Source organism: Centruroides vittatus, unplaced genomic scaffold, assembly GCF_030686945.1.
Source record: "Centruroides vittatus isolate TY-2023 unplaced genomic scaffold, ASM3068694v2 contig_971, whole genome shotgun sequence".
Taxonomy (NCBI): Eukaryota; Metazoa; Arthropoda; class Arachnida; order Scorpiones; family Buthidae; genus Centruroides; species Centruroides vittatus.
In genome coordinates this window covers 979,579-1,005,350 of record NW_027122644.1, presented here as the reverse complement: position 1 = coordinate 1,005,350, position 25,772 = coordinate 979,579, and the positions used below count along the sequence as shown (strand labels likewise).

At 29.8% G+C, this 25,772-nt stretch overlaps 2 protein-coding genes across 3 annotated transcripts in view; both read right to left on the bottom strand.

Annotated features, from left to right (window-relative positions):
- LOC136985528 (leptin receptor overlapping transcript-like 1) overlaps nt 1-25,308 on the bottom strand; it is a 324,027-nt gene extending 298,719 nt beyond the window's left edge. Inside the window, exon 1 of the mRNA XM_067282824.1 lies at nt 25,305-25,308. The gene's annotated coding sequence lies outside the window, so the exon portion shown is untranslated. The remainder of the gene's footprint in view (nt 1-25,304) is intronic.
- The window catches only part of Fpps (Farnesyl pyrophosphate synthase), a 52,453-nt gene that overhangs the window by 22,781 nt on the left and 3,900 nt on the right, over nt 1-25,772 (bottom strand). For both annotated transcript variants that reach the window (XM_067282819.1, XM_067282818.1), the window contains 4 exons: nt 24,400-24,540; nt 16,527-16,607; nt 5,512-5,634; nt 2,188-2,352 (listed from right to left, as the gene is read on the bottom strand). In XM_067282819.1, coding sequence (XP_067138920.1) covers nt 2,188-2,352; nt 5,512-5,634; nt 16,527-16,607; nt 24,400-24,540 — 510 coding nt within the window. The remainder of the gene's footprint in view (nt 1-2,187; nt 2,353-5,511; nt 5,635-16,526; nt 16,608-24,399; nt 24,541-25,772) is intronic.

Below are 25,772 nucleotides of genomic sequence, written 5' to 3'. Positions count from 1 at the left end.
CTGGAGTGCGCATGCCCAGGGGACGCATATGTTAGAATTTCAAATCATGTTTCTTTTTTCTTTTTCAACTTGAATTCTATTGGAAATTCACCTTTACCTGCCCAAAGAAGAACTGTTTAGGGTTTGAAAACGTTTGTAAAGAATTGTTTTTTCATTTTTTCATTATTATTAGAATTTACACCGGTAACAAGCTTGGAGGTATGTAAATATATGTAATATACCGTAAAATTTACAAAAAATGCAATAGTTAATCATTTGTATGTAGTAGTATTATTAGTTAATCATCTTATTAAAAGTGATTATATCCTCATGTTTAAAAAGTTAAGTTTGGTGTCGTTCTTTTCACAATTCAATGTAATTATCTGTTTAAAACAATTTCATCCCAAATATTGATTTGAGTAGTAAAACCTTACAATATGGAACATTTTCTAAGACTAATTTCTTAAAAGTCAAGTAATCTTTAGATAAACATTTTTTAAGATATTTATACTTCCTTTTGAAATCTCCAAAATGTCTGGAGGTCTGAAGAAGCATGAATAGTTTCAAAACATTAACCTAAGTAATATATGACTGGCTTCTTAAAAATAATTATTAAATTAAATATTTAATAAAGAAGCAGTAATAAAAACTGTATTGTTTTTTATCAGAAATAAATTTTAATTTAGAATGTTTTCAAACAAATTATTTATACTCTTTAAAATCAGTCCTTTATCAAAATCCTTTACAGTAGTATCTCAGAACTTGAATGCCTGAAAGGTTGAACAACTTTGAATCTAAACATTTTTTTTTTTTTTTTGGAAGAAATTTTGCTTTAAAAGTCAAACTTTTCTTAGAACTTGTACACAAACAAACATGACATACTGTATGATTTCTTTATGGGTACACTTAATGTAATAGTGTTGTCAGATTTGGTTCATTTTTATTTTGGACTACTTATTACTTGCTACTTTTTGGACTACAAACAATGAAAATTCATTACTTTTCTAAATCCATTGATACAAGTTTCAGGACACATATTGAATGAGCCCAGCCACATTCAGTTCATCTACTCCTGTTCCAAAAGCTCCCTCACATAACTTGATTTTTTACTTGCTGTGTTTTTGATGGCTTTTGTTTTATTTACACTCCTGTGCATTCCCCATAGTGCCTAAGAAAAGTGTTGAAACTATGAAACCTCAGAGAAAACTTAAAAGAGAAATGATTGATGTAAAAAAGAAACTCTTCAATCACAAAAGACCACCTTCCTCACCTTTTCCAGCAAATTTTTACCACAACACATATGTTTTTGACCTTCTTTGGTAGTCTGCCTCAAGTTGAATGAAAAAACGAAATGACAAAACCTGAGCATTACAAATTCTATAGCTTCAAACGATGTTTTAACTTACAACATTCTATTTATAACTGACTTTTTTAAAATTTGTAATTACAGCACAAATAAATATCATAAAAAATTGTACATGTAAATTAAACTGTAGTAAATATTTACCATTATAAGGAAATTAATAACACGTGCAGCATCATATCAAATTTATTTAATTTCATATAATTCAAAATTTAAAAAAATGAAGTGAAAAATAATTTATTGCTATTGCTAATTTCTATTATAAATAATGTACTAATGTAACTTATAATATAATAATATTATAAATAACTAATGAAAAATTTATCTGATCTTATAATTTCATTTAATTTTAATACAATAAATGTGGTAAAAATTAAATTTATTAACTAACTTTAATTCACAAATTAAGTTGAGTTAACTCAGAAAACTTTTAAAATAAATAAATACTCAACAAATTAAACTTGTAATATATTTAAAATAAATTGGCTTCCTCAAATAATCTGTTTAAAGTTATTTGATAATGTTTATAGTCATTATTTAGGCCATAATCAACTTACAATTTTACTTTGAATGGATTGGAATAAAATTTATGAATTTTTTAAAAAATCCAGTTCATTTGTATTATTAAATACCATGTTTTAGTAAATCATTTAATTAAGGAAAGCTACTTTCAATAATTCATTAATGAATTAGAAACTCAACAAAATATCAATTAAAATATTTCTATCCACTTGAATATTTTGAATGTGATATTTTATTTATATTTATATCTGTTTAATTATAACTGTTAATAAAACTTTTATGCATTAATGATTAAATACTATATAAAATTAGATTTGACTTACCAAATATAATGCTAATTTTATAGGCAGAACAAATGTATAATAAGCTGTCTTGTATGTAGTTATAGCTGAATATTTGTCTTCAGTAAAAATTTCAAATTTGGATGACTGATGAGAATATTCAGACATCATATCCAAGCATTGTCCAAAAGAAGTCAATCTAATCATCTGATAGAAAAATGTACTTCTCACCAATTTAAAATAATTTCATTATATATATAAAAATTTATTAAACATCCATATAAATTTATATGTATTTTTACTTTATTGTTCATTCAATTAGACTTTAAGCAAATTTATCATCCAAATTTAATGTATGTTTAACTCAATTCATTCAATACATATTTATGCATATAAATTACTATTTGAATAATATTTTCTTTTATTTTAATACAAAGGCCACTCTCAAAGTTTCTGCATATGTGAAAACCACTAGACACAAAAAACTGTACGCAATATTTTATTGCCGCTGAACATAAATTCAACAGTATATCTGCATCGTTGAAATTTCCTGTGTGTGGGAAATGCCTTCCAAGGTCAGGACCTTGAAAGTGCCACTAAATCTGGATGTTGAAAATGGAGCTGAAGCAGGAGCATTTTCAATCAATGATGCTTTACAACTTTAAATCTGGTTTGTCAGAGTACCAGTGCTTCCACAGTTTGCAGGCAACTTGATTCTTGTCCATATAGAATGTAAGTATTCTGGTGGTTTGGAGAATTTAGATGTGGACCTGCAACTGCAGTGATTCCAGAAAATGTGGTTCATGTTGAGAAACTGTTTAGAGAAGATCTCCGTATAACCCATAAGGATATCAAGCACACCTTGGGTATTGGATCGGCAGCAGTGAATGGTATCTTGCACTATCATCTTTACATCAGAAAGATCATGTTTCAGTGGATGCCTCTTTCTCTGACTGAACAGCTAAAAGAAACTTGTGCTAAATATGCTGCAAAAATTTCAAGAGGAAAGCTAAAAACCTGTGGGATATTGTCACTGGATCTACAGTATGACCCTGAAAGCAAGCAGTTTGTGTCCTCTCCAACAAAACACCATCTGTCAAATTCAAGCATTCAAGAAATGTCAGTTGGAAAATGGTAGCGACATTCTTTCGAAGACAGGGCTATCATAGCCCTAGAGGACAGTAAGACAGTTAATGCTGAGTGATATGTCACCATTTGTCTTCCAAGAAATCTGCAAATGGCACCCTAAAACGAGTCTCTTGCTGCACCTTGATAATGCAATGGCACATACAGCAATGAGAATTATAGACTACTTGAGCAGTTTTGGAATGTAGTTGGTCATCCATTTACCTTATAGTCCAGATTTAGCACCTTGTGACTTCTGTTTCCCAAAGCCAAGGAAGTCCTCAAGGCATGTCATTTTATGAGTCCAGAAGAGACAGTTGCTGTATACAGAGACACCTTGGCAGATATCTCAGAAGACGACTGGTGTCAGTGCTGCCAGAGCTGATTCTCTTGCATGCAATGGCGCATTGAGCATCAGCGTGAGTACTTTGATAAGATATGAGGACAGAACAATAAATAGGGTCATTGAATCCGGAAATTTTCAGAGCGACCCTCATATCATATGAAATTGAACAGGCAGATATTGGTTAGAACAATAAGTACAGTTACAAAAGCAATTAATTATAAAGAAAAGACTATCTTGTTCGCATGGAGAATGTTATTCAAGATTCCAACCAGCAAAGGATGTAACACACTAATACCCCATAGTCATGCATATATGTTATTCATATTTACGTATTAAATTAAAACATTCCATGCTTCATATTTATTTTTTAAATTTAAAATATTTATTCCAGCTTTCATCTAAATGTTCTAATACTATATTCTTTTAATCAAACTTGATGATGTCCATTGTATATAGATGAAAACATTTGTTTAAATAAAGGATTTTTAATTTTGCTAGTTGTTTAGTGTATTGCATAACTCTGCTTATTGCATGAAATTTCAACCAATTCAATTTTTTTACTTTGATATAATGCATTTAACTGCATTAAACTACAAATCAAAACAATTTTAATATATGGCTTTGTGATCATATTAAACTTATTTTTTTATAGTATTATTAAAATCATTAAATATTTTACAAATTCACTGTTTTGGGATTTTTGGGAATTTTTCAACTTCAAAACACTTTAAATTCCAGATTGGTTTGATTTACACATATTTAAAGCATATGCTCTTCATTAAATGGTCTTAAAAATTATTGACTAATTCCTAAAAATACAGCGTGTTCGAGAAAGATCTTTATCATTCTAAACATTAATAACAAAAATACTAACAGGTGAAATGAAATGCAGTTTGCTGCAAAAGAATGAAGAAATATAAGTTTTTTTTACAGTACCTTCAATGTAGCTGTACGTGAGCTCCGTTAGTAGCATGAACATATATTCTTTTAATCAAGACAGTTAATGCGGAGTCTGTACTCGATTTCCCTCCAAGTGTTTTTTAACATTTGCAGTGTAACAGTGAGGATTGCTAATTGTATCCTTTCCTTTAAAACGGATATATCAGAAACAAGTGTTTGATAAATCCTGTCTTTAACATAACTCCAAAAAAGAAATCCAGTGGAGTTATGTTGGGCAATCACGGAGGCCAAGATATGGGTCCTTCATGACCAATCCATCGTTCGGGAAACACTCTATTAAGTAATTCACGTACAGAAAATGTCCAGTAAGGCAGAGCACCATCCTGCTGAAATAAAGCAATTGGCTGCAAATGCTCCAATTGTGGAATAATGTAAAACTCAAGAAGATCCTGGTAAAGATTACCGTTAACAGTCTTCTCCACAAAGAAGAATGGACCGATTGTAAAAGTCCACACCAAACATTACCAAACCAGAAAAAACTCTTAGATTTCTTCATTCTTTTGTAGCAAACTGCATTTCATTTCACCTGTTAGTATTTTTGTTGTTAATGTTTAGAATGATAAAGATCTTTCTCAGACACGCTGTATTTCTTGACATTTATAAAAGTAAATATATATTCATTATTTAACATGGACATATTATTACAGATAATTGAATGAGAAAATGCTAAAAGATATTCTTTTTTGTGTTTTCTTCAATTTGGGAATATTACATTACCCTTAAATAAAAAGGAAACCTTTTTTTCTCATTAAAACAATATTAAGATAATTACTTAAAACAATCAAATCACATAAGTTAGTTATAATAATATTTAGTTAAAATATTTATTTAAAATTAAAATTATATTCTTAAAATAGAAAAAAAAACAAAACCAAACATTCGAAATAAATATTTTTGACTGAAATATATAAAATAAGAATAAACTTGTTACTAACCGAGTGAAATGTTTCTACAACATTTACATAACAAGGCAAATTTTTAAAATGTTTTTTTAATAGATAAAAAATTCCACTTTCAATCATTATAGCATCATTTATAGCCATCAATCCAATGTTTTCCTAATTAAAAAAAATAACAAAAAATTAATTAATACTATAAAATTTATGCCGAATGAAAGTTATACTTGAAATATCAATTTATAATTTGCAAATAAAACTAAAAATTAACTAATATTTATAATTTTTAAAACTGAAATAATGATTTTTACAGTATATTTATAATTTTACGAACAATAATTATACAAAATTATATAAAAATCACAGGAAAACAATTAGCTAAAATGTAAATAAATTTCAAAATAAATTAATTCAAAAGATAAAATAATAAGTTTAAAAAAATCTAATACTTTAATTACTTAAATTTATGCAAATTAATAGTCATAATTTTAAATTTAAAAAATTAAGTTAAATGTTATTAAATCTCATGTCTTGATTGTTTTTATGTAAACTATAAGATTACTTTATAACTTATAATTTTTTAAGCAAGTTTAATTAAACATTAAGACTAATTTTTCATTCATTTTTTTTTCTTGTTTTATAAGTCTTAAATTTTTTCTTTCCAATTACCATTAGCAGTCTCAAAATAATGACAAAAAATTTTGTTAAATTTTCTTTAGTAGCTGTATTTTATGTTTATCAAGTGGTAGTCTCTTTAATCCGAATAACAGTAGACTGTCTCACAGCTAAACAGGTTTAATAACTCTTTTATTGGCTTTTTAACATATGCATTTCGGATCAGTGTTATAAGTCTTGATCCCTCCTCAGTGCTAATAAAAAACCTTTGTTTTTTGTAGCACTAAGTGATGCGAGTAACAAACAATAAAACTCCTAAAAAACCTTCCCTAGTACCTTTAAGTTCTTCATATACTCCCCAACATCCATACAGCACTCTCCGAGTTCTGTTTACATATCCGTTTGACAATATTGTTTAATTCCCTTTCACCAGTGTACCAACAGTAATACTACAAGTAATTGTAAAGTTTTTTTAAAAACTAGTTTAAAAAATCCCATATATTTTTTATACAAAGTTTCTTATAAAAATACGTACGTACTGGCTTTTTTTAAAAGTATTCCAAACTTTTTCAAAATAGTTCTATAAACACACTTTTAAAATAATTCAACAAGCACTACGTTTTACAATTCTAGAACGTTTTCCACAGTACAGTTTTCATACTTCTACAATAACACTTTCATAAACTATCAGCCTGTTGCGCCCTCTATTACATAATACCACTGCTGGTCGATTTGCATTCCATTTGACAGATTTACTAAATCATTATTATTGTTATGTTTTATTATTTCTACGTGTTCTTTAAATCTTCGTTTATATATATTTTTTTCGGAATGTAAAATTTTGGTGTTATTTTTAACTATTTGGCAATTATTGTTTATTATGTGGTTAAACCATGGGGAAGTGTTATGTTTCAACCTGATTGCAGCCTCATGTTCTTTGATCCGTGATTCCAACGTACGCCCTGTTTCTCCTATGTAATATTTCAGGTGTTGACAATTGCAGTTGATTTTGTAAACTACCCCCGTTTTTTCCCATATATTACTATTATTTTGTTTTTTAACCTTAAAGATTTGTTGCGATATTTTGTTTGTCAACAATAGGGACAAAGTAATATTGTCATTTTTTAGGGATTTAGAGCACTTTTCATAAATATGTTTAGTTATATAAGGGAAAGGTTTATGGTTGGTTTCTTTCTTGTTTTTAATATTAAATCTATGTTTGTAATATTGTGTTTGCCAACTATTTAATAAATGCTTTGGGTAGTTATTAAGTATATATTTATAATTTAATTTTTTTAAATCAGTTTGACACTCGCTTTGTTGACTCGTTCTTGTATATATTTTCTTTAAGTCCATTATATATGTATTCTTTTTTATGGTATCTGGGATGCAGGAATAATAACTGATTGTTTTGTTTACGTTCGATGGTTTTTTGTATGTTTTAAATGAGAAATTTTCTTTTTCTTTTATTATAGTTATATCTAAAAAGTTAATTTTATTATATTTTTCTAATTCTATATCAAATTTTATATATTGGTTTATGCTATTTATTTTATCAAAAATTATTTTTTCATTGGTTATCTGGTTGTTAAAAATTAATAAGTAATCGTCTACATATCTCATTACTCTTTTCACGCCTGGAATATTTTGTATCTTATTATCTATATCTTTTATTACTAATTCAGCCAGCTTTGGCCCCATTTTTGACCCCATACTGACCCCATCTGTTTGTCTGTAAAATTCATTATATACTTCAAAATAATTGTTTTTATAGGCAAATTCTATAAGAGCTATTAAATCCTGATCAACAGTTTCATTAACAAAGCTGTTTTTTATTAAATCCCATTTTATGTTCGGGTACATGTTTTTAACATCAAGATTGATTAAAGTATCTGTTTTTTCTATTTTTATTTTTTGAATTATATTAATAACTTCATCTGCATTTTTAATACTATTTTTTTGAATTTTCAACATTTATTAAATTGTTGTTTTATGTAATTTTCTAAATTATATAAAATTGAGTTTCGAAAATCAACTATTGGTCTACATTTTTCACCTTCTTTGTGTTTTTAACCGTATATTTAATTTTGGGGTTCTATTATTTTTGAAATTTAATACAGTCAAACCTGTTTTTATGCGGGGGATAGGGACCGCATTAAAAAAAAACGCATTAAAAAATCTCACGAAACTTCACGAATGGCTGTAAATAATAGTTTTCGCAACACAATTAAAAAATATTTTTTTATGCGGTCAACAGGGACCGCATAAAAAAAGTCTCACATAGAAAATAACTCAAAACCGTACGAAATAGAATTTATTGACAACAGATGTCAGCACTTGACTGCATCGTCTGGTCTATCGTCTGTTTTACATATTTTTGTCCAGGTGGTGTTTTGTTGACTTAAAAAGTAAATTATTTCATTTTTCGCATATTCATGCAATAATATTACTATAATAAGTGCATTTATGCTATAATAAGTTTATTTAGCTATAATAAGTCAACGTAAGACATGACGAATCGCACGAGACTAGTCGCCAACTATACCGCACAAATTAAAAATTCGCATTAAAAAAATCGCACAAATAAAAATCGCACATAAAAAAGCGGGTTCTATTATTTTTGAAATTTAATATATAATTTTTATCTATTTCCTTAATTTTATTGTTCAGATACATGTTTTTTATCATTTTTGTTAAGTCTTTTTTAATTTTTTCGTATGGGTTTTTAGCTAATTTTATATATTGCTCATTGTTAATTTGTTCTTTTGTTTTTTCTTCTAAATACTTATTGTCTATAATTATAAGTTGTTTCGTTTTATCAGCCTTAATAATCGATAAATTATTAGTTTTTAAAAAATTTTTTGTTTTTCTTAAATTAATTCTATATTTATTAACTTTATATTTATTTTTCTGGCGTGATTGTTTCATGTCTTGTATTACAGAACCTATAAGGTCACTTTTCTTTTTTAATAGGCAGATCTTTAATACTTTTGTCTATGTCAGCTATTAAATCTACCATTATTTTATTTGTAGGTAAGTTAAAGTTTATACCTAAATTAAGAAAGTTTTTAACGTATTTAGGCTGATAGTTTATGAAAGTGTTATTGTAGAAGTATGAAAACTGTACTGTGGAAAACGTTCTAGAATTGTAAAACGTAGTGCTTGTTGAATTATTTTAAAAGTGTGTTTATAGAACTATTTTGAAAAAGTTCGGAATACTTTTAAAGAAAGCCAGTACGTACGTATTTTTATAAGAAACTTTGTATAAAAAATATATGGGAATTTTTAAACTAGTTTTTAAAAAAATTTTACAATTACTTGTAGTATTACTGTTGGTACACTGGTGAAAGGGAATTAAACAATATTGTCAAACGGATATGTAAACAGAACTCGGAGAGTGCTGTATGGGTGTTGGGGAGTATATGAAGAACTTAAAGGTACTAGGGAAGGTTTTTTAGGAGTTTTATTGTTTCTTACTCGCGTCACTTATGTTAATAAAAAACCTTTGTTTTTTTGTAGCACTGAGGAGGGATCAAGACTTATAACACTGATCCGAAATGCATATGTTAAAAAGCCAATAAAAGAGTTATTAAACCTGTTTAGCTGTGAGACAGTCTACTGTTATTCGGATTAAAGAGACTACCACTTGATAAACAAAAAATTTTGTATTCATATAAACATAAAATATTATTATTTAAACATTAACATTTTCACTCAACTAAGATGAAATTACCTGAACTGGAACTATTTTATATTATGATTGCTAGTGCTGAACCAAACATTCCATATTATTCAGTATTCAGCAAAATATCAAATATATGCATTCAATATTTGGACTGACTACTTCACACTTCCTTAAACCTGTTACCAGCATGTAACACATATACAATATACAGCGGGTGACAAGCGGATTGAGTGTCATTTTGACAAAGTCAGCCTTGCCTGACATGCACGGTCGTGTGCTGGTGAAGGTAGCTACGGGTCGGCATCTAATAGGGACTGCCAGGCCAGTGACAGGTTCAGCTCCTCCTTTCAGTTGATGCATGTGGTTACTTGGCCGACTTTATAAATGGCTATGGTTACTAGCCATTTAAGATGGTCCTGGTGTGGTGTGCTGACAATGACTGCCGCTCTATCAAACTGCACCTCAATATCCAGATCGGACACATACGTAGCAAGGGCAGTAGTAAGCCGCCCTTGCCAGATATCTGCTCGGTGTTCCCTTATATGGGTACTTAAGGAATGGTACTTGGTAGAACCAATGTATACTAAGTTGTTGCCCCATCTGTTGTCTTTAATCAGGATGGAATAAATACTGGGAAGTCTGGTGCGATCTGGAGGGTTTTTCATTTCATAGGATGTCGAAAATTGTGAGACATCTCCTATATGCTATCCATATCTGATGCTTGTTGGCTATCTGTGTGTGTACCGCTTTAAGATACGGGTTAAATGTGATGGGAACACGTGCTGGACCGTCAGGATACCCAACCCTGATGCGCCAGTTAGTCGAGCGGTACCAATGCCTGGAACATGAGTGGAAACGCCAACACAGAGCCTGGTGGTCCGGCACGTGTTCCCATCACATTTAACCCATATCTTAAAGCAGTATATACACAGATAGCCAACAAGCATCAGATACGGATAGCATACAAAAGATGTCCCACGATTTTCAACATCCTACGAAATGAAAAAGACCCTCCAGATCTCTATTAGATGCCGACCCGTAGCTACCTCCACCAGCACACGATCGTGCATGTCAGGCAAGGTTGACTTTGTTGAAATGACATTCGATCCCGTTGAATTCCATATGCTCCATTCAGAAGCATTTCTAAGCTAGTTGACCTGAGGAAGAACTGTGTGATAGTTTGAAAACATTAGTCACCCGCTGTATATCGTATATGCCTTATGTGCTGGTAACAGGTTTAAGGAAGTGTGGATTTTACTCCAGTGCTGAAGTTAGAGTGGATTTCTGCACTGACTACTTCCTCAAAGCTTCTTTAAAAGTATGTATTTTAATGCATATTTTTGATATATTTAATGAGTAATAAAAAATTTGACAAGATCTGGTTTTAGTCTGGTTTAATTTTTAATTGGTTTAGTCTTTTTACATCTTTAATGTCAAGTTTTGTTAGAAACTATTACATTTCACACATTTTTTTATAGACATTAATGTATTTACATCATGAATTTAAATGCAAATGATAAGTAAAATAACTTGTGATAAAATTTAAGAGCAATTTATATTTCATCAATGTTTATAAAATTTTAATGAGTAAAACACAAAAAACACAAAATAATTACAAAATATCTCACAAGCACTTTTGGCATATATAGAATGTTTTCTTTTCTTATATAATGTAAATAAATGTAAATAATAAATTTACATAAATTTATTGTTGTGAAGCAGCTATACAGATTATATATAATATAAAATTTATTATTTACATTATGTCAATGTAAACGAGCAATTACTTATTGTGACATGGTTACAATGCCAGGCTGCAATTTTTAATCATATTTTAATGTATTTACCGTATTTTACGGACTATAAGATGCTACAGACTATAAGACGCACCTTAATTTTTAAGCAATTTTAAAAAAAAAATACCTATAAGATGCTATGGACTATAAGATGCACCTGAATTATGGAGGCAATTTTTTGAAGAAAATAATGCGTCTTATAGTCAGTAAAATACGGTAATTTAAAATATGTGCTCTCAACCTCAAATTAGTAGTGGTCTGCCCCTGTACATCATGCTTTTCCTTTAACAATAGAGTAGTGCTGATCATCTATCTAACACCGTACAGGGGAAAATTTTTGAACTGAAATAATGACTTCCAGTTTGCATCAATGTTCTCATATAGTTAATTGGGGCCTCCTGACCCTAAGGTTTCCATATCATATCTGTCCTCATCTTTCATCCATCTAGCTCCATTCATGAGATTAAAGAAGGACAGATGAATGAACAGACAGCCAACAGTGGGAATTTATAGGACTACAATTTTTTCAAATTGCAGTCCAATAATAAATTTTATAATAAATTTATATCAATGTTCTAAAATTTGTTTTCTTTTTATGAATAAAACATTCTATAAATGCCAAAAGTACTTGTGAGATATTTTGTAATTATTTTGTGTTTTACTCTTTAAAATTTTATTAAAATCAATAGACAGGGCTCTTAAATTAGATCACAAGCTATTTTAATTATCATTTTCATTTAAATTCATGATTTAAATTCATGATATTAATGTTTATGAAAACACATGTAAAATGTAGCAGTTTCTAACAAAACTTGACATTAAAGATGTAAAACAACTAAATTATTATATCTGTCAAACCTTTTATAAAGTTATTATTTATATATATAAAATAGAATGGTTATCTGCCTGTTATCTATACACTTCTAAACCTTTTGACCAATATGCACCTGTATGAAAAAGGAAATTTAAACTGGAAAATAATTGAAAGCTATCATGCAACCTTTTCATTCTCCAGCACACTTATTTAATGATTGGAATATTTAAATTAATCTGTAATGCAGTTTGAAAACATTTGTCCAATTCTTAAATAAGTGTGATGGAAAGTGAAAAGATTGGTTGCATATTATGCATCCATATTTTTCCCCAACCTTCCTTGAGGAAAAAAATACAAATTAAATGTTGGTTTCATTTGAATGAAACAAAAATTTTTTAAATCTTCTATAATAAACATTCAATGTGGAAATTATTTTCAGAATATTTCAAACATTACCTATATCAAATGCTTCAGCTGAACAATCTTTTTCCTGTCTAAAGAGAATTAAAAATTATGTAAGAATCAAAATGAATGAAGACTGGTTACATTCCCAAGACCCAAAATGCATTTCCTCCATTAATAAAGCCTATATCAATAAGTGTTCTTTGTGTGATAAGTTATTGAAAAAAAGCCAAAAACTTTAGGCTTTTAAAAAAAATCACAGAAACCAGTAACAGAACAATTAAGTAAATAAGACAGTATAAAATATAACAATTTAGGGTCACTCTGGAAAATTTTAAAAAATCACCAACCATTTCTCTAGTTTTAAATTTTTTTTGCTACTTCAAATAAAATTTATACTTGTTTATCACCACCACTTTCTTGTTTATACTTGTTTATCACCACCAGTATTACTTGTTTATCACCACCTTGTTTATCACTACCAGTATTACTTGTTTATTACCACCTTGTTTATCACCACTTTACTTTATTACTTGTTTATTACCACCAGTATTACTTGTTTATCACCACCAGTATTACTTGTTTATCACCACCTTGTTTATCACCACTTTCTTGTTTATACTTGTTTATCACCACTTATACTTGTTTATCACCACCAGTTTCACTTACTAATTAATGTAGGTGCTAAAAGCATTATCAGTTTGGAGTCCAGAAAGCAAAATTAACATGTTAAGCTGTCACTTAGAAATAGGTATCATTTTTGAATCATTCCAAACAACATATTTCATCATAATGCTTAAACTATATTTCAACGACATACAAAATATCCTTTTTCTACTTTTTAAAATTTTTATGCTTTAGTCTACTGGAAAAAAATCTAATGAAGAAAATGTCACCCCAAAAAAAATTTCCCAAATTTTCTCAGTCAATAAAAAAATCTCCAATCTAGGAACAACAGGCAGCATTGCATGAAAACTGCCTTTAATTCTCCTGCTTTCCTATATGAACTTGTGTGACGTCACTTGATCATTTCCCAGGCCTAAGGAGGATAAAAGGAGCTCAAACTCAGGTCTCAGAGCAGACATAGACCAGCAACATACAAGGCAGACAACATACAAGGCGGACATCTCTAGCCCAAGGCTCCAGCCTTGCCACAGACTTGCCCTATTGCAGAGTGGACATCCCCATAAAAGAAGTCTCCTGTCTCGCAAATTTCTGAGCCATAGAGAGTTTCAGCTTGATCCACCAAACACCCAGACAATCTACATAGACGCCTCCACCAAAATAGAGAGCTACATCTCTCTATGAGGTATTTAGTGTCTTGTTAGAACATTTGTGAACTCACTCTCTCTCCATGTAGTTAGAACAGGAACAATTTCCCTAGAACCTAGTATTTATGCTTAGTATTTAGTCATGTGTGTTGTAGTTATTTTGTAACATTAAACTTGTGTTATTTATTATCCCATCCACCTGTCTTTCTCAGAATACTGGACACCCTATTGACTTACCCATTGCACTCCCCATTTGACTAGCGGCCCTCCTTTAATTTTTAAACTCTATGAACTGAATATATCGGAATCAACACGAGTTAGGACATGTTTAACCCTATCCTAACTAGTGTCAGGCCTGATGTTGGAAGGATCTTGCAATCCCGACGACAATTTATCAAATAGCCATACAGTGACAAAGTGAGCGGGTTTTACCAACTCAACGACTAGAGGGCTAACCCTCGCCTGTATTCTCACAGTTATATATTTATTGCCACTTTAATAAAAATATCACCAAGTGGTGATTTTGGCACTATACAACACAACCTCTGATGATTAATATCATTAAAATTTACAATTAAAATCTTGAATTTGCTTTATTTCATTTCATTTTTTAACAAAACAATGTTCAGATGAAAAAAAATAGCCTAATTATGATTTGTTTCAGTTCTAGAAAGTATCTTAACATATCCATTACTTATAAAAATAAATTTTTGTAGTTTTTGATTTCAATTAATTTCAAGTTTTTAAGAATGTAATCATAAAATTAAATGAGGGGTGGCTGTAGTTTCATTTTTTATTTCTTATGCAAATTTTATGACAAATACATAAGAGAATTAATTAATTTAAACTTATGCTGTATTATGCTAAATATTGTAGAAGCAAAACTATGCTTTAATGGAAGTTACACAATCAAAAATTCCCATATAAATAATTTAGAGCTAGCACTATTCTTCACATATTATATAAAAATATAATTCAAAAATTGATTATTATTACTACAATAACCATCAATTGTCAAAAAAAAATTTTGTAAGTACTCAAATGGGACTGTTTTTATTGTATAATCTCTTAACACCAAATTCTGTACACTCAAACAAGACAATAACTATAAACATTTCAGTAACCTTACATTCAACCAACAGGGTAACAACAAAGCAATTCAAATGTTTTCAGCTTACACTGAGTGCTGAAAACGTTTTAGAATTTGGTTGTTCCTGAGAAAGGCCTTTGGTGTAGACTGAAAATGTCTGAACTGTTTTGTTCTTACCCTGTTAAATTGGAAGAAAGATTATTGAAAGGATAGTCTTCTATTAAAGTATAGTTTTAGTTTCATATTTGTTGAGTTCTCACAAATTACATAGTGAGAAAGACTGGAGGTATTCCAAATACAACTTAAAGTTTAGTATGTATCATGAAATCCATTAGAGAAAACTTAGATCTTTTTAATTAATTGATAATCTGATCTATTGGCCATTATATGGTATATGACATAAAAAATCTAAACCATTTTTTCCAAAATAAAACATTAGATAACTGTACAGTATCCCAGTATTCTTCTGTAGTGCAGGATAATAACAGAAAGTATTTGGGGCAATTATGGACAGCTAGAAAGTGGCCAAAATTTTTCAGACAAAGGAAGTAAAGAAATAGATTATAATTTATTCACACATATTCATTAAAAATTGAAATACAATAAGTTCATTAGTTTATAAAAAACAGAAATGAACATCTCAAATATTAAATCATTACAATTTTATGTTGCCATGATCAGGATCTGCAACCTAAAATTCTAGAGTATTAAGAGAAAAACAAAGTATATATAATATAAATGAACCCTGAGGCTACTCTAAACAGTATAAAGCTGTTTATACTGTTTGTTCCTGAGAAAGGCCTTTGGTGTAGACTGAAAATGTCTGAACTGTTTTGTTCAGACATTTATTTAAACAGTTATTGTAAACAGTATAAAGCTGTGTTTATGATTGCACTAAGAAAGTGTCTGCTGTTGCCCCAACTTGCCACATTTGATTTTAATCAGTTTTGGAAAGCGACATTATCTAATCTATATTTTGATATATGGCAAATAAATAGCAAATAAAACACATTATTATCTGTATATATAAAGATATATATAAAATCTTAATGTAATACTTATGATAAACTTTCAAAAACAACAAGTTTTCAGCTGCACAAGACGTGGATGACAATGTATGAACATAACAACATATGTCATTACTGTGTGACTGACAGGAATTATGATCTGACAACCTTTTATATTTTTTACGATATTTCGTGTCCACCTTTTCCTAGTGTCCAAAATTCTCCCATTCTCCCCTATAGTTACAAGTTTTATTATTTATTATAGATAGATATTAATTAAGCATCATAACTGTTTTCTATATTACACGATAAAATTATTTATATAAAATTATTTCAAGTTTTAACAAAATAAGAAGTCAAAAGATGAAACTTACATTTCTAAACCAGCACGGCTTTCCTCGTCTAGTGAAAGACTGATCCATAATATCATCAAATATTATGAAATATGCTTGCATCTGAAAGTATTTAAAATTATTTTTTATTGTAAAAATACAAAAACTGTAAAAACTTATTTGATAAAAATAAAAATTAACTTCATTTGACATATTAATTTATTATTAATCTTAGAAATTTATCAATATTTTATTTATAAAATACTGATAAATTTCAAAATAACAGAAAGCAATAAGAGAAAATATTAAGATATGAGCAAAAATAAGCTATTTTAAGAAATTAGCAGCACGTATAACATTTTTGAGTAAAAAAAGTCATATAAAAAATTAATGCAAATTCAAATACTGAAATATTTTCTATCCTAACACAAATGACTAGAAATCACTGGAAACCCTGGAAGGAGAGGAAAAAGAAACTGATTAAGTTTCAAAATAAGCTTTTGTTTTTTAAACTTTCATAAACTTAAATTTTAATAAACATCGATAAAATATATCAAAATAACTTTCCTTTGCATTTGTTTCAAACTGAAATAATACAGACTCTCAATAACTCAAAGTAGAAGGGACAGAAAAATTTTTCGAGTTACAGAAACTACAATTATTTTAAAAAAATCATAAATGTCATAATACAATTTAATTAGACTTAAATGCAATATATTTTATTATTTCTTAGTTATCTATTAGTAAAAATGAACAAAAACTAACTTGAAAAAATTTATTACATGATTTTGTTGGTTATGATTCTTGTTAAACAATATTTTTGATGAAGTCAACTGTCTCAAAAGCATCTTATTTTATGAATGATGTAATTTGTAGAAAGTCTCTTAAAAGGTCAACAGCTTTTCTGACTTCCTTACATGCAGGAAGAGAAGAGTATTTCTTTGACGGGATTTTTTCTTCTTCCTCATCGCTTGTTTTTTGTGCTTAGTTCTTTACATCAGAAAAATGTTCACAGATAGCTATGTCATTTCAATGTTGACATTTCAAATGACACTTTTTATCACTCATTGCTGTAATGAGATTGACCCTAGTCCTTTTTGATATAGCTGAAATATGAAGAAAATCCCAATTTATTATGTGTCAACAAATTCTTAATTGAAACCTGATTTTGTAAAGAAATATGCAGTAGTACTTTATAAACTTTATTTCAAGCTGCATTCAAGCTAATTGTCTGCATTGCATTTAGCAGAGTCACTCCAAAATCATGTAATCCATCCATGGGCATAACAAATCAGGCAGACCCTGCAATGTTTGGGGTCCACAACTAGAAAAAATGTTCCAACTGTTGCTCAAATTATTCAGCTTCTTCTCTAAGAAGTTTCCATCCACAGGAATATTCTCAAAAGATACTGCAGAACTAAATGAAATTATAATAAAAGCACACACTAATGCCTGTAATCCAGTTAAAAGGATTAAAAGGAACCAATTTATTATAAGAACAAACATTTTTGATTATCTTGTTTGGGTGATGATGGTGAGGAGAAAGTAAGTCATGTAACTCAAAAAAACATGGTTCAATCCTAATCAATAGAAAAAGCAATCAAACGTCACAAATTGTGAAATAAACAGTACCTTAAATATTTAAATTGCACAAATGTTGGAGTAAAGCTTTTGAACTGATGACAACATGCAGGAAGTCCTGTAGTTTGTTGGCAATGAACTTATTGAGGATTCTTTCCACTAGAACTGGGGGTGATGCAGATTTGTCAATAACCAGTCTAAGCTGAGTGCTGTTGGATTGTCTCAACTTGCCGGTGTTAAGAAATAACTTGGCATAAACAATAAAACATAACATTTATTTATAATACTGACTCCAATATAAATAATTTGTATGATACAAGATAGGAAGTACAAAGCATAGCTTCTTCCGTCTGGACGCTGAAACTGCTAGTCCAAAAAATGAGTGTTTCCTCTTTTGTCTTCTTGTCCTCCTACGCAACTGCTCCAGCCCCTTTACGTCTTTTCAGGAAGTAGTTCACAACCACAACAGTGCCTCCTTATGGATGATCCTTCTGCCCCAAGAACCTTTGCCTTTGTGAAGAGCCACAAAGGCACTCAGCTTAGATCAGATATGCTGACATTTTAATTATCTGGAACCACAAACCCCCATCCCAAGAATTCCTGACAACCACCAACAATAATTCATACAGTTTACTGCTCCACTCTGAACAAAAGAGTACCTTCCAAGTATACTTCCTGTATATCCTTATCACCATGCATAATGGATCTCTCACTACCAATGTGTACAGAAATAACACATACAACTCATTATTTATTCCACCAAAGTCACATCATCCATTCACTTGTAAGATAGCAGTGTTTAAGGCACTTAAAAAAAAGAGCATATGTCTATTCTCGTGTAATAACAAAGAGTTTCAACATATTAACCACATTTGTCACTGCCCTAGACTACTTTACAAATCTTATCAAGGGTCTCATCTGACTTTATCATAAACCTGTCAACTCTACACAGAACATCAGCCAGCCATACAAGATTATTACCTTTAACAGGGTTTTCTACAGAATTGTGAGGCCCCAGATTGAGTTCAAACCTAACAAGATTTATAAAAATTTGTAATAAATGATGAATGTGACATGGAGACAAACAAACAATTCTGCAAGGTGTTGAGTTTACATGCATTGAGTCCGTGATGCCGGACTTTGACACCATCATTCATACTGTGTATGTATGTCTCTTTAATCCGAATAAATATTACGTTTGGTAGACTATCACAACAGTTTTCAGGTTAGGTACTTCTTTTATTGTTTTTTCAAATGCATTTCGGGCTTATTTAATTTCTAAGCCCCTCTTCAGTGTAATACAATAAAAGGGGTGACACACTGAAGAGGTGCTTAGAAATTAAATAAGTCCGAAATGTATTTGAAAAACAATAAAAGTAGTACCTAAACTGAAAGCTGTGTGATAGTCTTCCGAACATAATATTTATTCGGATTAAAGAGACATACATACACAGTAAGAAAAAAACAGCTACCATACTGAATATTTAGAACCATCATTCATATATAATAGCTAGAAGAGAACTTGATTAGGAAAGGAGGTTTGACAAACAAAAGGAACAGAAAAAAGTATTAACTTTCTAGAATGTCATAAAAGGAAATAAGTGAAAATATGAGTGCAGATGTCTTGGTTCTATCGGTAATCTTGGCCAGAATCAAAGGATAGCGTTGGATAAGCTATCCTGGGAAGACCATTCTCATGACCTGAACTGGTCTCAATTTCCACCTGGAGACAATAGGGAGACCAATCAGGGAGTGGGAAAAGGAAGCCTAGCCAATCAAAAGAAGAATTAGATAGGAAACAGTCTATAAAACTCCAATGTTCAAGGACACAGGGTTGATCATCATTGTGATTGTCAACTTAAACATCTTTCTCTAGTGTATCATTTTCATCTCTCTCTAAGTGCCATCACCTATCTGGAACAAACCTGCAACAAATCGCTGCTGCCACAAGCCTGCCTGATGAGCATGCATGCTCAACTCAACTAAGAATAACAAAGCCTTAGTCCTTATCTCCTTATCCCATAAGCTCAACCTTTATTACAATAAACATTTTTGTAAAGGCACTTGTGTTCTCTGCCTCCAATACCACCACCCACATATGTAAGTGTACAGCGCCGGATAAAGGGGTGGGCAAGCCGGGCGACTGCCCGGGGCGTCAAATTTTGAGGGGCACCGATATAAAAATAAAATATTTTTTTACATTCATTATTTTTTTAGATTTTATAAATTAAAATTGATCATTTTTCATGAGACATCAATTTTTTTAGCAAACAATAAATTGTTTTTTCTTTAATAATACCAAATAAAGGTCACAACGCTAATTATTTTATTATTGTCAACAGATATAAATAATATTACAATTATTCAAAGAAAACTATTTGTATAATCAGAATTCATAATAACTCAAAAAAAAGATTAATAGACAAAAACAAAAATTTACTAATTAAAATAATGAAACCTAAAAATTTTTATGGCTTTTATCACACAACATTGATGCAGACAAATGCTTTTTAATCTCAAAAAGTTTATTTTTATTTATTTTGAAAAGATAATTTGTAATCAGTATCACGTATCACAATAATCTATTCAAAAAATAGACGAGATCAAATTTATAAATTACAAATATCAATAAAATTATGAATAGTTAAAGTGATACTGGTGCCTGTCATACGACTTAATGGTTAAATAATTTTGTCTTTCTGTAAACTTTGCATTAACAACACTTGCCGTGCTTTAATTAATAATATCTAATATAACAGCAAAATAGATGTGGGTAAGTTTTATGCATTTTTTTATAGTTTCAAATAATGCAATATTTTAAATAATAACAATTCCAAATGGCATTTACGCATGTATACCTGTATTCTAATATTGTAGAATATGTCGTAATAATTATTGTTAATATAACAAAATTATTACGATATTTAGTAAAGTTTATTTTATTGTGGATGTTGTTTCGATTTGTGGCGTATCCAATTGTACCGACTTAATTAGTATGATAAAATTTCCCTAGTGTGATTTTCAAAAAAATTAATTTAATTAACTATGTTATTGAATTTTTGACAAATAGCATTACAAAAAATCTTGTATGTCACACGTTTGCAACAGGAATAGCATAACTTACTTTTCAAAGTTCGAGCTCCTTCATCGCTCGAACTTCAAATGCGCTCGTTATGCTATTCCATATGTCGCATCACTTGTAAGTAAATAACTATTGTATTATTTTTTAAATAAATAAATTTTTTACACAGTTCTTTATTGTGTAATTTTGATTTTTTGCCTTTTTTTACTATTTTTTTAAATTTGCAGTAAATTTGTATATTCTTGTATGAAAGGGCGCCAAATTTTGTTTTGCCCGGGGCACTCAAAACCCTAGAACTGGCCCTGTAAGTGTATCTAGGTTATCCTGACAAGGAATTAACAATCTCCCCTGAAAATCAGCTTATCCACAGAACCTACAAAGAAATATCCCAGCTAGCCAACATTAATATTGTGTTTAGCAGATGTCCAACAGTTTTTTCCTTGCTGAGGAATGATAAAGAGACACATGAATAATCTTCACTACCTGGCATTTACATGATTCCTATTTTTGATAACAGGATTAATAAACACTACAAGTACATTGGAGCTATCCGAAGACCACTGAATATTAATATTAGACTCAAGAAATATCACTGTACCATTTGAAAGAGTTTCTGTACAATGGCCCTTGCATTCTTTGCTTATGATAATGACATCTGAGTGTCTTTTGATAATGCACATCTCTTACACAGCATGTCTATTCTTGCACAGCTGAAGTACTTGAAGATCTTTAAATTTACAAAGCAACTAAGAAAGTTTTTGCTGTTAATTTTAAAGACATATCTTCAGTATCACATGCATGGAAAGCTACTTGTATTTATGAGCATTTATAACCTTATTTATATTTTTAGTTATTTTTATTTTTATTTTCATATTTGTTACTTCTATTTATATGTACCCTTGTTTTATTGTTTTGTAATTTATTTTAATTTTTTTTTACCATTCTTCTATGCACATGACTATTAGCACAAATTTAGAGAGTTCTACTTTATTTAAATTTTGTTCTTTAAATTTTTATCTATGTAAGATTCTATAATCTGACAATGGCTGTTAAAAACAGTTGAAAATGTTTGTTCTTATAATAAATTTGTTCATTTTAACTGGATAAGCACACACTAATTCCTTTACAGGTAATAGCTTGTGATTTTATAGGAATATTCTTGTCTCTATAGCATACATATCATTTCAGCACAAAATTCTCAGAATCTGAATACTTACATTTATGCTTGCTTTATGCTATTCTATTTTATTCTGTTAATCATTGAAGCTATATATAATCATCTCCTTGTTTTTCAGATATATAGAGAGAGTACTCGATGGAATGTTAAATTCTTTTGCAATTTTTGATTTTTCTACTTGCTTGCCTAATCTTTATGAAAATACTTTTTCTGTTATCAATGAAACCTTTAGATTTTTTTCATGTTTTCCATTTCTCTCTAAATTGAAATGAAAACGATCAATACACTGATATCATCATTGATTGTGATGCCAAATATCAAAATGCAATTCAAAGTTTACAGTGAACTTTATATGTTATGAATGTTTAGTTCCAAATAAGAAGTTATATACACACAAACTCTTGAAATTAGCTTTTTAAAATTTAAAATTTAACAAACATTTAAAAAACAACAATTTTAAGTGCTAAGATATGATTGGTCAATTTGTATTTAAGAAATAAGATTGTTATTTTAGATGCAAAATGTCATTGAAATTTTGAATTTTGTGTTGTGAAATCAGAGACATAATTCTATACAATACAGTTCTTCTTCTACTCTGTGATAATTTTATCCATCCCATTGAAAACACAAAAAGAAAGCACACAAAATTAGATATAAAGTTTCTGGATCTTTTAAGTTTAAGTTAACAAAAATATGATCTCAAAACTATTTCAATTTACAGAAACACAATGCATTGAGTCTATTGAAGTCAGGACAAAAATAAATTTCAAGTTAACAACAATTTTAATTTAAGGAGTTCAAGAGTCTACAGTATATATAGCCATATATACTGTATTATAATTCAATAGTAGTCAAATTAACGGTATTCTCACATGACACAAATACTATACAACAATATGCTAGAAAGAATATACTATAGAATTTGCTTATTATAATCACAAATACTATCATTTGTTTAATGTTATCAGAATTAGCATGTCCCAAAATATATTAGCTAAAATTTACTTATAGAGCTTCAATTATTGTATCAAAGTTTTGGTTATTATTATCATTATCTTCAATAAATTAGCATTTTCAAGTTGTTTCTCATGCTATTTGCATCAATATATGGCTGAGAACATACAATCCTTATCAGTTAACATTAGCAATTAATGCTTTTACACATTACACATTAATCATTTTAATCTTCATTTGCTTACAGCATAGTAGTTTAAATTGCTGAAATTTCTTACTTCAATTATATGATTGCTGTTGTAAAGAAAGTACAGTAGAGCATCGATTATCCGACTCAATTGGGGACTGGAGTTGGTCGGATAACTGAAAAGTCGGATAACCGAAAAGTATGAAAAAATACATTATTAGTATAGTGTATTAAGCCTGGTTTAAATACTAGCCTCCCTTTCATGGTCGAGCCAGTGCTGCCAGCTAAAACATGCAAAAATTTAACAAAAATAATATTACAGTAGCCAAGACATAACCAAATATTGTAGCGCCACATCACCAGCGGACATTTGAATTTGCCAACTAGAACGCGGTCGGTTAACTGATAAGTCGGTTAATCGGGGGTTGGATAATCGATGCTCTACTGTATTGCAAAATAACTGAATACTATATCATTAGATAAAACTATAAACAAATTTGTATTAAATAATAATTAATAAATATCAAATTATACATTTTTTAATTGTGTTAACATGTTCTTTAATGTTGAACTTAATAAAACCATAATGTCCACTATTTACAGTCTTAATTTACAGTCTTAATATTAGTAGGAAATGCTAGACCCAAAATTATAACAATAAGCAAATCCTCCTGTATTAATATTCAACTCTAAATATTTCTAATAATTATATTTACTGCTAATATTTACATAATCATGTTCGTAGAATGTTCTATTAGAATAAAAATAATAATTAAATCATATAATTCTAAGCAAAAATCTTTTAAAAAGTAACAGTATAAATTTTGAGAAATTACAAATGAAAATAAACAAAATGAATAATAAATATCTTAACTATAATTACAATAAATTTATTTTTGAATCACAAAATATTGATATTTTTATATTAATTTACCATTTCCACACACCATCCTAAAATGTTTGCAAGTTGTATATTCTCTTCAACCAAATTTTTGGATTTAACTAATAATTTATATGTAGAAACCAAAGCCAATGCACGATTCTTTTTTCCATGAGGTATATTACATTCCAAAATCTAGAAAATTCAAAAAATATCTTAGAAAAATATGTAATAAATTTAAATATTTTCAGTCTAATATATTTTTAAAAATTAAAATTAAAATCAATTGTTTTATAACAGCTTTTAAATTTAGAAGGAAATGTTATGTAGCAATTTGTTAGATTCTTTAAAAACTTGTTTTAGCATTAACAAACTTTACTTATAACATGGAGTCAATCATCGAAGAATAGAAATATATAAAAGTTCATTCCTTTTAGCTGAAACTTATATATAAATACATAATATGTAAATGATATCTTAATCACATCCATAACATCATAAAAATATCTAATAACAATCCATATGGGCTCACAACAAAATTGGATCACCAGAGCAACAGGGAAGCCCATTTTTTACATGTAAAAATAATCCAGGATAATTGGGTGCATACTTCTATATTCCACAAACCTTCATAAGCCCCCAATTTTATTTATGCCACATCCTGTGATCTGCCTAAATACAAGATTGCAGTATTCAGACCACTAGTGAAAAAAGCTTTTACGCATCGTTCAAACATGTCAAACACCAACAAAGAGCTGAAGTACACTGCTGGCCATCGAAAATGCAACACCTTGAAGGAAGCATCCAAATCAAGTAAAATTTTTACCATGCATTTGCAGTGATGAGATGTGCAAATGATTAGCATTTCAGCGCAGACGCACATCATAGGCAGCTGTTGCACCACCTGCAAGCGCTATATAAAGGGAGAATAGAAGGCCATTTTGAAGTACTGGAATTGTTCTTTCATGCATTTTTTTGGCATAAGCAGCTTCAATATGCCATGCAGAAGAAAATGAGTGTCTTTCGAGCACATTTCTGAGTTTGACCGAGGAAGAATAGTTGTCTATAGGGATTGTGGATTATCCTTCAGAGAAATCGGTGATCGTATCAGACTTAAGCAAGCAACTGTGATGTAGATCTGTAACCGCTGGATGCAGGAGGGAATGACGGACCGACGGGACCTATTGTACCCACCTCACTGCACGTGATGACAGGTATATCATGTGCATGGCAGTGATGGATTGCTGTGCCACATCACGAACCATATCACAACAAATTTGGTCTGTTGTGCAATAATCAGTGTCCGTGTGTACCATTCAACATTGTTTGCAGCAGAGTGGAATGTCCGCAAGGCGTCCATTGCTGCGTGTACCGTTGAGTCAAAACCCCAGGTATTTGTGCCAGCAATGGTGCGATGAATGACAGAC